Genomic DNA, 12,069 nt, shown 5'->3' on the forward strand with positions numbered 1-12,069 from the left:
TGTTTGTAGCTAGAAACATACAGTATTATCTCCATTGTTCAGAGAAGTACTAGTTGGAGGTGGCAGGGCAGCAGAGCACTGGGACACCTTTAGCCCCAGCCATCAATGTTTAAGCAATTACCAAAACGATATAAACACTGGGGTAACCAGTAAGCCCTCTTCCAAGAAAGAAAACTAGTCAAGCAAGAGGGAAAGCAACACTCCACAGCTATTCCTTCAACAGAACTTCAACTGCTGTGAGCTAACATGGATGCTGCTGCCATGTGCAATGGGCAAGAGGACTATCAGGTCTGTGTGTGAGCATGCATAAATAATTACCACCACTGGAGTTCTCATAGCAAAACCTCCATCCCCTGGGAGCACGCTATAAAAGGGCACTATGATAACAGTAACAAGAAAGCAAAAGCATTTGAAATTCTCATCCTTTAATGGTCAATGATAACTTCTGGCTGGTTCTGTGTAATACAATTAAACAATATACTTAAATGTTTCAAAAAAAGAAAAAAAAAGAAAGAAGCTCTCACACCCCCTCTTTCTATAGCTTTCTTTCATCGACATTCCGCTGCTGGATTGGACTCCCACGGCCTAACATACAGCTCTCAAGTCACCACACATCCACATCTTAAGTGTAACGAAGAACTGAAAAACCTTGGTGCACCAGTGATGTGTTATTTTAAAAATAACAGCTCTATTAAACCAAATCCTTCCCAGTCTCCACTGCTTCTCAAAGAGGAAAAACAAAATGTTACTGTGGGAGTCTTAATACACTTGTCTTTGTGGGTTTCTCTCTTCCCTGCTGAAGTCATACAGCATAGAGTTCATAGATCTTCTTTACACAGTACACCAGGGCAGCGAGTGCTATCGTGTTATGCAGTCTCTTTCTGTGCAGGTCGTCCTTCCTCACCAGCACCACCGGAGTGGAGGAGGTGAGCGTATGCAGGGGCAGGCGGGAAAGTTTATAGGCATCGTACTCTACTTGGTACTTGCAACAGGGATCAAATTGCCAAGAGATACCATAAAGGGTGCAGCAAGCCACACTCAGCACACCAGCAGGCAGGGAGATGTAGTGAGAATAATCTACTGGAAGTGCCAGAGGGGTGAAGAGACAGGTGGTGCCCGCTAACACGGCGGTCTTGTGCAGGCAGTTCCCGACAGTGATCCAGCGGGCCGTCTCATCCCCAATGCGAGTGGGCTCTATCACTATGTATTTGTACTGCGCTTCCAGGGCCTGTTCCAGCTCATACTCAAACTGGTCCTGAGCATTCTCTCCATTGTAGATCTCATGCACGATGTAACATTCCGTGGAGGACAAGGTGACCCTGTTAACAGGAAACACAGAATTAAAACTACAGAGCTTAAAGACAGACTTTTCACCTACCCAGCTGTGAGAACAGGAGGGAAAAATGCCCAAAGTGAGGGCAGCCCCTCAGTCTGTCACTGCCTCCGTTCAACAACAAGCAGCTTTTTCAACTCAAGATTCATTTCACATCAGCCAATTATGCCTGTGGTACATGAAGTCATGCCAAAATGAGGCAACTTATTTTTCCTTACCTTTTCCTAACTTGGAGGAACTAGAACATTTTGAGAAAACAGGATCTTGTTAACAATCCTGAAATGGTTCCTCACACTGATTCCTAAGCAGTTTCTCCAGAGATACTGGAAATACCACACCTCAGCAATGAATGAGTGAGCCACACAGACTTAAGGAGTTTTCATGGAAAAGATGACTAGCAACTCATCCATCAAGAGGGAAAGTTGCACTGGAAGGTTTTAAGAGAGGAAGCACCTTCAGATGAAGGTGTTTGCTTTCTCCCCACAGTAACTACCTCTTTGCCACTGATGCAGCTTGCTATTTAGTCCTCCGTAGTAAATCCAACAAGTATGGCCAATGCTGCTGGAAGTGAAGGTGAAAGAGGTAGCAGAGCACTCTTACAGAATGATTCACTCCCTCTGCTGAAATAGGGCACAGCAAAGCAAGGAAGGAACATTTTTTTAACCCAGGTAGGCTTTAACAGTGAAGAACTGCTTGCTTTGCCTTGGAGCAGGGTCCCTACTGACAGGGGATTCACAAGACTTGTACATCCCCCATTTGAGTAGCAGCTTTTAGCTACCTAAAAATCTAAAATCACATCGATTTCCACCTTCCTTACACACATCACCTTAGATGCAGCTACATTAACATAACAGACTGCTAAGAAATAGGATTATGACTGTTAACCTGTGCTGAGAAAGAGTAAAAACCTATCCACTAGAACAAGGCAAAATCCCTCCCTTCTAAGCAGAAGAAATAACTATTTCTGACACACTTGCGCTTAACCAGAACAAAACTGAGCACGTGGCCTCTCAAGGATAAAAATATCTAGCAGATTCCTTTAGCAGAAGGAGAACAAATCGCACACATATTTGACCTAATCACAGCAGACAAAACAACCTCATCCCAACAGCATTTAGACCCTCCCAATATTGGGAGGCAAGACACTGCTGAAATGGCGAATGAAACTAACATTTCCACACAATGGTACTCGTGTGCATACACTGGAAAATAAGGAGAGAAAAATACACGTTCACAAGGAAAAATACACGTTCGCAAGCTGCTGCATTACCAGACATTACCCTTAATGTGCAGCTCCATTCATGCTGCAAAGGGTATCGTACAGTGGCCATCTGTAATCAAGAATATTGTTAAATTACAAGCTGTTGCCAGAAGTAGTTGCTTTTGTGAACAGCAGCTAACATATCAAACAGCAGGACCCAAGATGCACCAGCCTCTCTCAAACCTGAGTAATAAGCAGTTTCATTAAAAGTATGGCTGGAATTTATATAAACTACAAGGAAAATTCAGCTTACAAGCTAGTTATTGAGTTCTCTGCAGTGCATTTCCCCCGGCCTGTTCAGGCGTAGAAAGAAAAATAAAAATCCATCTGGATGCTGTGTATACCAGGGGCTGCTTCTTTAAGGCCATCATCTTGTCAGACATTGTTTGGAAAAATACAATTAACTCTTTCAGTTAAAAATTTAACTGAGTACTACATCTTTAATATAATTGTATCAGCTAACATTAGAGTTCTTAAAGAACTAGTTAACCAGGTGTTGCACCGATAGGTTAAGGACACAGCTGATAATGGTTTCTGCCAAGGATTTTTTTCCTTGATGACAACTGTTTCAAGTGCAGCTTCTTCCAAATCAGAAATTCCCATTTCACTATAGAAGATGTACTGAGATTGAAGGTAACTCTGTAAAACACCACTCACAGACTATGTGAGACCACTTGCTAAGGCATAACAGCTTCAGGGAAAAGCTATTGCTGAAAGGCGTTTTCAAGCTGGAAGCTGACCCAGCGCTAACGCAACCCTCCAGATAAAATTAGTGTTTCCTACCGAGGAGCGTTTCCAGCATTCTGTAACACCTAGGAACATGCTGCATGGGTCTGAAAAACAGACCAGCAGAACCCAAATTCAACTACGAACTCCACAGAGGCTTAGGAACAGCACAATAGCCTAGTCACCCTAGGATCTCCCTGCCATCACTGGGAAAACACAGGTGAAGCAAGCTTATTTCTTCCCTGCCTGTACAAGAGCCACAGGGAACTGGGCTTCTAACTCTAGGAATTAAATCAAGTAACTACATTACATGGGATTCTCCAGGCCTAGCATCAGGACAGGTTGCATAAACCCATCAGCCTCATTTCTCCTCACTCAGATCTTGCCTGTTCTTCCCTCTGAATATCCCTTCTTTCCTTTCACCATCACGTACACAAATGGAGCCATACCACAAGCAACAGCCACCTGTCAAAGACAACAGGAATCCAACAGGCTCTGATGCAGTGCTGTCCATCTCTTCTGGTATCTTTTGGCTTACCACGCTCTGGGCCTTTATAACAATAAAGTCAAGAAAAGCACAATCCTCCTAAGCCAAAACAAGCAGAACTTAAAATATGTTCTGTTGAAAAAAAATCACTGGGAAATAAACCACACAAAGGCTTCATCCCTGATAGGGTCTGGCCCCCTAACTATGCTGTTTCTCCAAATTAGTCCTCTAATATGGGAATAAATCTCTATCACAGTGCAGAAGCTGCAAATGGCAAAACAGGCAATCCAAAAAACAAAGGACAAAGAATGAAAAATTAGCTGCTCAAACAACAGGACACATGAGGAGTTAGCAACGCAAGCAAAAAGTCTCCATTTCTATAACAGAGGAAGTGGGGTTTATCACGTATTATTTCCACACAAGAACTGGCTGCCCCTGGAGAATGGAAAGCTGAAGACTGGTTTGTTTTCAGACAATGTAGAGATACAGATGAGATATGTGGGCTTGAGAAGGTTTTAGACCTTGTTGGCATGCAAAGTAGGACCGAGGACCTCGATCCACAGAGGCAATCTCTCCTGACACAGCCTTTCAATTGAATGCAGCAGTTGCACACGAACAAATCCAGTCAAAGCAACTGGATTTGCTCAAACACTGGAGGCTATGGAGTTTGCCTTTTGGAGCTTGTCCCCAGCCCCCCAGCGATGACAAACAAAAATGCAGAGCTATGCAATCAACTCCAAGCTGACATCCACCAATTATGAAGTGTGGTGATTTTATATAAACTCCATTTTAAAAAAAGTAAATAACCAGTGTTGGAGAGGATCTAGTTCCAGAAGCCATAAAATGCCACCACATGTTCAGAAGCCCAGCATACTATTTACTAGACAGACATGAACCTAAAAGCAGTTATTAGTATTATTCAATCAAATGCTTTTCCAGGACCTGCCTCTCCACCCCAACAAAAGAGGGCTACATTAAAAAGTTGTACAGCTGTTCTATAGGAATAGTTCTGGACCTTATATCCAAATAGTTTATTCTATTGCAGCTTCACACATTCTATTCTTGAGAAATTTCAGATGTCTCATTCCTGATACCAACTGCATGCATAGATGGGAGGATGTGACACAACTCAAGTATTCAGCATAGAAAGATGAAAATAATTTAAAATCACCAATGTAAAATTTTGGTATCGCCAAAGTTATAAATAAGGAATCAGTCATTAACAGAGCTACCACCAGCAGGAGGGGCAGAAGTGTCTGTCTTAGCTATAGGGCAAGCTTCAAATTACATTTGGATTATCTTCCTAACATGGGAATATCAGAGAGCACCAGGAGAGGGGTGCTGCAGCTGGCTAAACAATAGCAACTCCAGCAGTTTCCCAGTCGCAGTCCTCAAAGCAGCTCCGTTTTTCTCTGCCTCCAGCTTGGAAGCAGTCTCCTAGCTGCCTCTTGAAAACAGCAGCCTGTCTGTTAAATTTAAGTTTCAATTGGATAGTCTTTATGGATGAAGAAATAAATACCTTTCTAAGGAGGAGGCACAATGCCACTCAATGTAAAAAGACCCAACTTTTGCCAGGTGCCGACTGACAAGAAAAGAAACAAATGAACAGAGTCCTGAAAACAGGGCAGATGACAACATCCCGGAAGAAACCCCAAATCCTGCTACCACTGTCCACTTGCAGGGGAGAATATGAGAGCCTCACGAGCATGCTGCCCTCAGCCTAAAGGTGTTCCTCCATCTGCCAGACAGATTTTTGGCAAGGGTTTCAAGTCATCCAACTATCTCAGGTCTGCAAAACGTTCAGAAGCACAATTAGAAACAATCTCAATCTGCACAAAGCACAGGTACAGTTCTGGGCAAACAAAGTTCTTTTAAAACCCTTCCCGTAACACGTAGGTCAAGTTTGTTTTTTTTAAAGAACAACATTCCTGGACAACAGTCTTGCTCAGAGCACCAAACATACATCGGATTAACTGTAAATCAAGACCAGTCTGATTAGCAGTTAAAAAAAATAAGAAAATAGAGGCTTGCAGCAGTGCGATAACGCCTGTCACAAGCAGCGCGCACACACACGCAATCTAGTTTAGCAATGCAACAGAGGGAATTCATGCTGGCTGTGCAAGTGAACTGCAGAAAAAGACATTACTGATGGCCAAAGCAGTGTCTGGGGTGATTAGCAGCATCTCAGCTAAACTTGAGTAAGTCAAAGTCAAGGCATGACAAATTAAAAAACCTAAACTTCTCTCCCCCCACTTAAACCCTTCTTGAAATTTAATTTAATTTCAAGATTAAGGAATGAGCTGTGGTCTGGCTTTAACTGTCAGTGGAAACACTCCACCTCAAAGTCATATTCAACAGTGTATTTTTTCTACCCAGGAGAGCTCCAGGATATGGAGTGCATAAAGTGCTAACACAGCTGAGCTTAAACCCCTGAAAAATTGTTTCTCTGCTGAATGTCTACACGATCTACCAGTTTCAGGCCATTAGCCATGGCTGTCAGGCCTACAGCTTTAAGGCAGCCATTCTCAACAGGCTGCCAACGCGTGCATTAAAGCAGAGGAAGAACAGGATATTGCACAGCAATAAAGCAAGGCTTTAGTTCAAAAGATGTACCTTAAATACAAATAGGAAGGAGAACAGGAGGAGGTAGGTGAGATCTTCAAGCAGCCTCGGTAAGGGAAGACAACACTAAGGAAGACATCACCAGACCATAACAAAAAAATTCCAGCCACCAGATGAAAAGGAGGTGTCAATTTTAAGTAAACTAATGATTAGCCAGGCTAATGGAAATAGGTCAATCATAGCTGTAAGCAAACAGAGTACCAGAAATCTGAGCAGTGCAGGTAGCAAAAGGAGAGACCTCTTTAAGGGCGCAGAGAAGCCGACACAAGCAGCGGTGATGACATTAAAGCTGTTCTTTCTGGAGTTTGTTAGAACATCTCCCGGGGGAACAAACGGCATTCTGTCTTGTGTTCTGGCGGTCATCGTGCTGAATTTTATACAAAAACACTAAGTACAATTCAGTGTCTGTTCTGTATAAAAAAGTTGTTTTGGTCTACAGATTAACAATTCCCTTTAGACAGTCTCCATTAAAGAGTCTATCCAGAATGAAGAAAAACAAATATTTAGTTGGTTCTCTTCAATGTTTTGAGTTATTCTGTTTAACCTTATTATTTCACTACCAGAGCACCAGCTTGAGCTCACAGCCAACATCCTTTGAAATTAACGTCCTTACATTTAGTCCTATTGAGCAAAGCACTTTTTGACCAATTACAGACTTCCCTGTATCAATAAAGTTGTTCATGAAGGGATACCATCTCCACAGATAGAGTTGCTGCATTTTTAAATTTTTTTTAAAAATGAAAGCTGGTCTAGTCCAATAGCAGACAGTATTTTATTCACTACTGAGTCTCCTCACACCACCTCCCAACACACAGATGCCTTTTAGACAAGCTGGCTGACAACTATAAAAACTCCTTGAAGCAGCTCATTTATGAGGAAAACTGGATTAGCATATTCAGTTCAAAGGAATGTGTCTTTGGACAAGAATCCTGCCCAGTGTAAGAAAACTGTATTCACCGTATAAAAAGCATGTCATCATTTGATGACATCAGGTCTGTCAGCACTGCCTTTTACACCATTCGCGCTGCCAGCAGCCAAACAAGATCAGTAGGTGTGATTTAGGATGAGCCACTGATTGAGGCAGAGGCCCAGTCATGCGTATCTCCTTCCTTGCAATTGCAGAGCCGAAGTAGTACCTAGCTGACATCACCCGACACCTATTAGAAGTATGATCTTCCGTCACGTTCGTACAAGATGACACCTAACAGAACCACCATCTTTTGAGAGGGATTGTGAAACTCTGGTCAATGGTGTATCTGTTGTTCTGCCATGTCACTTCTGTGCTTTCTTATACTTAACTATATAGTTCTCATTGCCAAAGGAAAAATAATATATGCTGCAGGTTCATGAAGTAACTCATGTTTATGAATAAGTATTTTTGATCATAAGATCAAGAGTAATCATAGCTTAAAAAAACACTGCAAACTACAATTAGATTATTGTATAGTTCACAGATTAAGTTACAAGGTAACAACTCGCTGTTAAGTCCGCATCAATTTTCATCCTGGTAGAATAATTTTCATTGAAGTTAAGTGCTCTTTCCCGTATTTTTTTTTCTTCACTTCTGCTGGGAGGACAGGTCTACCACACGAAAGCTCCACACCTCATGCTGGGGCAGGTGCCAGCACCGGGTGCAGACAGCTTTACCACTATGCCACTGAGCTCTGTGGTATTCTTAGTTGTTTATATAAACTACACTGATGCAGTAATTCCATTGGCTCTTCCAGTTCGATTACTTTTAAATTCCCTGAACACAGACAGCATTCCTGCATTTCACATTAGCGCCAGAATTTTAAGGGCTACTTGTGGCTATCCTCGGCTATGTAGATTCAGCACCATCTAAAAAAAATATACTGTTGAATTACTGCAGGGGAACAAAATGAAGCAAAAGCCACAGCAAGAATTAAGAGTGATATCAGAGTCTCTAGGTAAGGCAGCAGGACAAAAAGAGAACTCCCAATAAAAACACAGCAGCTTTCAGCAGCTGCAGGTTACATCAGTCAGCCCTGGGGCAAAACAGGGAAAACGCCAACGTAAGGAAATACAGGATGTAACCAGACATTTTAAGTAAAGAACTGTGCATACAGATTTTAAAGTAGCTCAACAAGATTCTCCTCTGTCTCTTTTTTTCTGTTTTAAAGTTATGATTCCCGAACTTCTGCAGCTACTCCGTGGGTAGTTCCAGCATGTCCTAGCTGCTCCTCCGTCCTGACAGAGGCAAACAGAGAGCGTTACAGAGCTCTCTGCGAACGCCGAGGCGGCAAACGCCGCCCGCCCCAGCCGCTACCGCCCGCCCCGGCCCCGCGGATCGGGGAAGCGCGGCGGCTCCGCGCTGACCCCCCAAGCGGCTGGGACCGCCGCGGCCGCCCACAGAAGGAGGTCACCCTGGAGGACTCGCCGCTGCCCTTACCACCTTTAAAAATAGCCGTGGAAGGAGCCTCCCCAGGGCTGGCCCTCCTCCACCCCGGCCCCGAGCGCCGCATCCCCGCGGCGGGAAAAGGCTGCGGCCGCCGCCACCGCCACCCTGCGGGCCGCGCTGACCTTCCGCGGCCCTGGCCCCCTCCGCAGCCCCATCCCCGCGTCCGCCCACAGTGGGAGACCGCCGGCCCCAGCGAGCCCCTCTGCCCCAGCCCCACCTCAGCGGGGCCGCGTCCCCCACCCGCCCTGCCCGGCCACGCTCCCCTCAGCGGGGTCCCCGCCCTTGCCCCCGGGGTCGCGGGGAGCCCCGGGCGGCTACAACCCGCCTCCTCCCGCTCCCTACCCGCCCGAGGCGCCCCAGCAGCCCCGCGCCCTCCACCCCTGCCGCAGCTCACCTCTCCCGGCCGCCACCACTGTTGGTGCTGCCGGGGCCAGCGCGCCTCCTTCCCCACGCCGCCATCTTGGAGACTCTCGGCTCGCAAATGTCTCCGCCAACGAACCCCGGGCCCGCCGCGCCGCCCGACGGGAAATGTAGTGCGCAGGGAGCGCCGGAACCACTCAGCGAGCTGGGGAGAGCTCACGCGCGGACTACAAGTCCCACAGTGCCCCGCGCCACTACGCGGCCGCGGGGACCCCTGGGACGTGTAGTCCCCTCGGCGGGTGCGGCGGTGGCGGGACCGGACGGGGACCGGGGCGGGAGCCCGGGTGGGGCCCCCCGTCACCGGCGGTCGGCTGCTGCGGGCAGAGCGACCCCGCGGCCCTTGGCTCGGCCCCTGATCCCGCCCTCTTCCGCCGGCGCGCCCCAACAGGAGCGGGCCAGCCATGGGAGGAGCGCCGCGGCGAGTCCCGGCCTGCTCCGCGGCCCCGCCATGAGGGGGGTGCGGCCGGGATGCGGCCTGAGCCGCGGCGCCCTGGTCCGGGCCGTGGAAGTGGCTGTAGGCAGGAGCGGTGTCCGCTCTCGGTGAGGTACAGAAGTCCTCCAGGGCCGGAGCGTTGCCTTGTTGTCGTGCTCGAAAAGAGACACGCGATTTGTTCTCACAGGCGGAGGAGGAGCGGAGAACCTCCTCAGAGCAGCACACCCCTGGGGAAGAGAGATGCAGCCTTGTCGGGGTCGGTTTATCCCCCCTCAGCTCTGAAAGAGGAGCGGGGAATGGGAAGGCTCCACCACTGCTGTCTCTCTGAGGAATAACAGTTTATAGCCAAACACTTCACTAGACAGGGAAATGCAGATTTGCCACTGTCACAGGTTTCCCAGCAGCGGCCGATGCTGAAGGTTTTGGGGGGTGTCTGGGCCCACCCTGTCCTCAGCCTCTGGCCCAGGGGCAGCCCCCCAGCACAGCAAGGTCATCCAAGGGGACCTGTGCTGGGGTGCTTGGACAGCATATCTTGGGGATCCTTGTGCTTTGCCAGGGCCCTCTCTAGCTCCCGGTTCTGATTCCTCCCAGGAGAGGAGCCTTTTCCTCAGGAATTAGTTTTCCCTTGACAAACAGCGTCTCCCTGCTCCGCGGCCTCCCCTCTCTTGGACAGACACGTGCTGCCAGCTGTCCGCAGCATGACGAGCCCTGAATTTCAGAAGAGTGGGGCGCTGCCTTTGCATCTCCCACTCCTAGAAAAAGCGTCTTTTTTACAACATTATTTCCAAGTGATGTAATGTAACTAAAGAGAATAAACCCATGGCTGCCTCCACCTTGCCAGGCGTTGCTTCCGAACTGCAGGGCTCTCCCGCACCCCTGCTTTGTCAGCTGTAATTTGGGGGTCTGGCTCTTTTGGTGGAGGTAAATGGTGCATTTGCCTGAACAGGAGGTGTTTGGGAAGCGTGCCCAGCCTGGCAGAGCACGCAGCTGAGCGGCAGCATTGCTGGGGCAGGCCAGAGCATCGGACTGTCTGGAATGTGGAATGTAAACAGAGCGTGTTACCAGCAACAGCCCGGTTTCGTGCTACAACCCAAACCTACCGTGCTGTCCCTTGGGAGGAGCAAAATTGCAGCCGAGGGGCCACTTGTCACTTGTCACGTTGCATCAAATCAAAACTGTAAATAAGCTGTGCCCCTTCTCCCCCCCAGCCCTGGCATTTTCAGCTATTGAAACTCTGGCCTCAGCCTCCGTAGCTTGCACTCAGCTTTGGGAAGCGACGTAAACACACTGTGCTGGGAGCCCGAGTGCTCTGGCTGTGCTCCTGGGGCTGAGGAGTACTGGCCCCAGGAAGGAAGGAAGCGCCTTGTGTTGCTCTGAGTCACCTGCCCACCCTGCTCTGGATGAGTACAGCAGGGAACAACTCCACCAGCTGAGCTATTTACATGTTTTCATGGGTTAATGTTTTCAAACATCTCAAACTGATGAACACAACTGTTGAGTGCCTGCTCACCAGAGGCTGCATTTGCAGGGTAACTCCTGAAGACTGGCCTGAAATCTCAAGGCAGGACTAGAGAGCGTGAGCAGGGGCGGATCAGCCGGCAAAGGAGAGGAACCAGTTGTGATCCCACTCACCCCGAGCTCTACGCAGTCATCACAAGGTCAGCCAGCCCTATAGTCCAAAATAGAATTCAACAGCTTCAGCCCATGTCTCCCTGTTCAGCTGCATGCTGGGCTTGCCTGGGATCTGGCTACAAGGTGCTCCACAATGGGAGAAGGGTGCTGCAGGCACCCAGGTTAGGTGATGAAAAGCCAAGAGTGGCTGCCCGCAGGTGAAAGGGAGCCGTGGCCAGCAATGGGACTAGGACTCCTTTGCCCTGCACCTAGCAAAGGTCTTACGGACCCTCCATCACCCTTACCTCTTGGATGGGCTCCTTCTTCCACAAGATCCTCTTCCTTGAGAGGGAGAGAAGGAACATTTTCTCCATTTTTTTGGAGGGGAAGGTTAGGCAGTAGGAGAGTAGCTGCCAAGTACACCAACACGCAGATCTGCCAACTTCTGCCTTTTCTCTCACCTCCAAGACACAGACATATGCACAGTAGTTACTCCCTAAGAGATTTGAGGTTAGTTTGTTAGAGGATGAGGAAAAGATTGTTTATGTAGAATATTAATACGCAGCAACAAGGCAGCAAAAATCATACCCTGGATGTGGACTGGAGAGCAGAGTTGTTGGACAGGACCTGTGAAACAAGCTCTCTGCGAAAGTGACCCAGCCCAGCAGTCACAGAGCTGCAGATGCCTGAGGTCCCCTGGTCCGGCAAGCATCTCTTCCTGCCTCCCACCAAGGGCGGCACAAAGAACCACCGCAGG

The 12,069-nt window shown here is 47.9% G+C and overlaps 1 protein-coding gene across 1 annotated transcript; it reads right to left on the bottom strand.

Moving 5' to 3' along the window:
* Positions 1–268: 268 nt before the first annotated feature.
* TMEM11 (transmembrane protein 11) lies at positions 269–9,392 on the bottom strand. Its single transcript, XM_054842743.1, has 2 exons — positions 9,243–9,392; positions 269–1,319 (listed from the first exon to the last, which is right to left on the bottom strand). Exons 1-2 carry the CDS (start codon positions 9,305–9,307, stop codon positions 803–805), a joined length of 582 nt encoding a protein of 193 aa, XP_054698718.1. The 5' UTR covers positions 9,308–9,392; the 3' UTR covers positions 269–802.
* Between the last annotated feature and the right edge of the window lie 2,677 nt (positions 9,393–12,069).

Source organism: Grus americana, chromosome 15 (assembly GCF_028858705.1).
Source record: "Grus americana isolate bGruAme1 chromosome 15, bGruAme1.mat, whole genome shotgun sequence".
Taxonomy (NCBI): Eukaryota; Metazoa; Chordata; class Aves; order Gruiformes; family Gruidae; genus Grus; species Grus americana.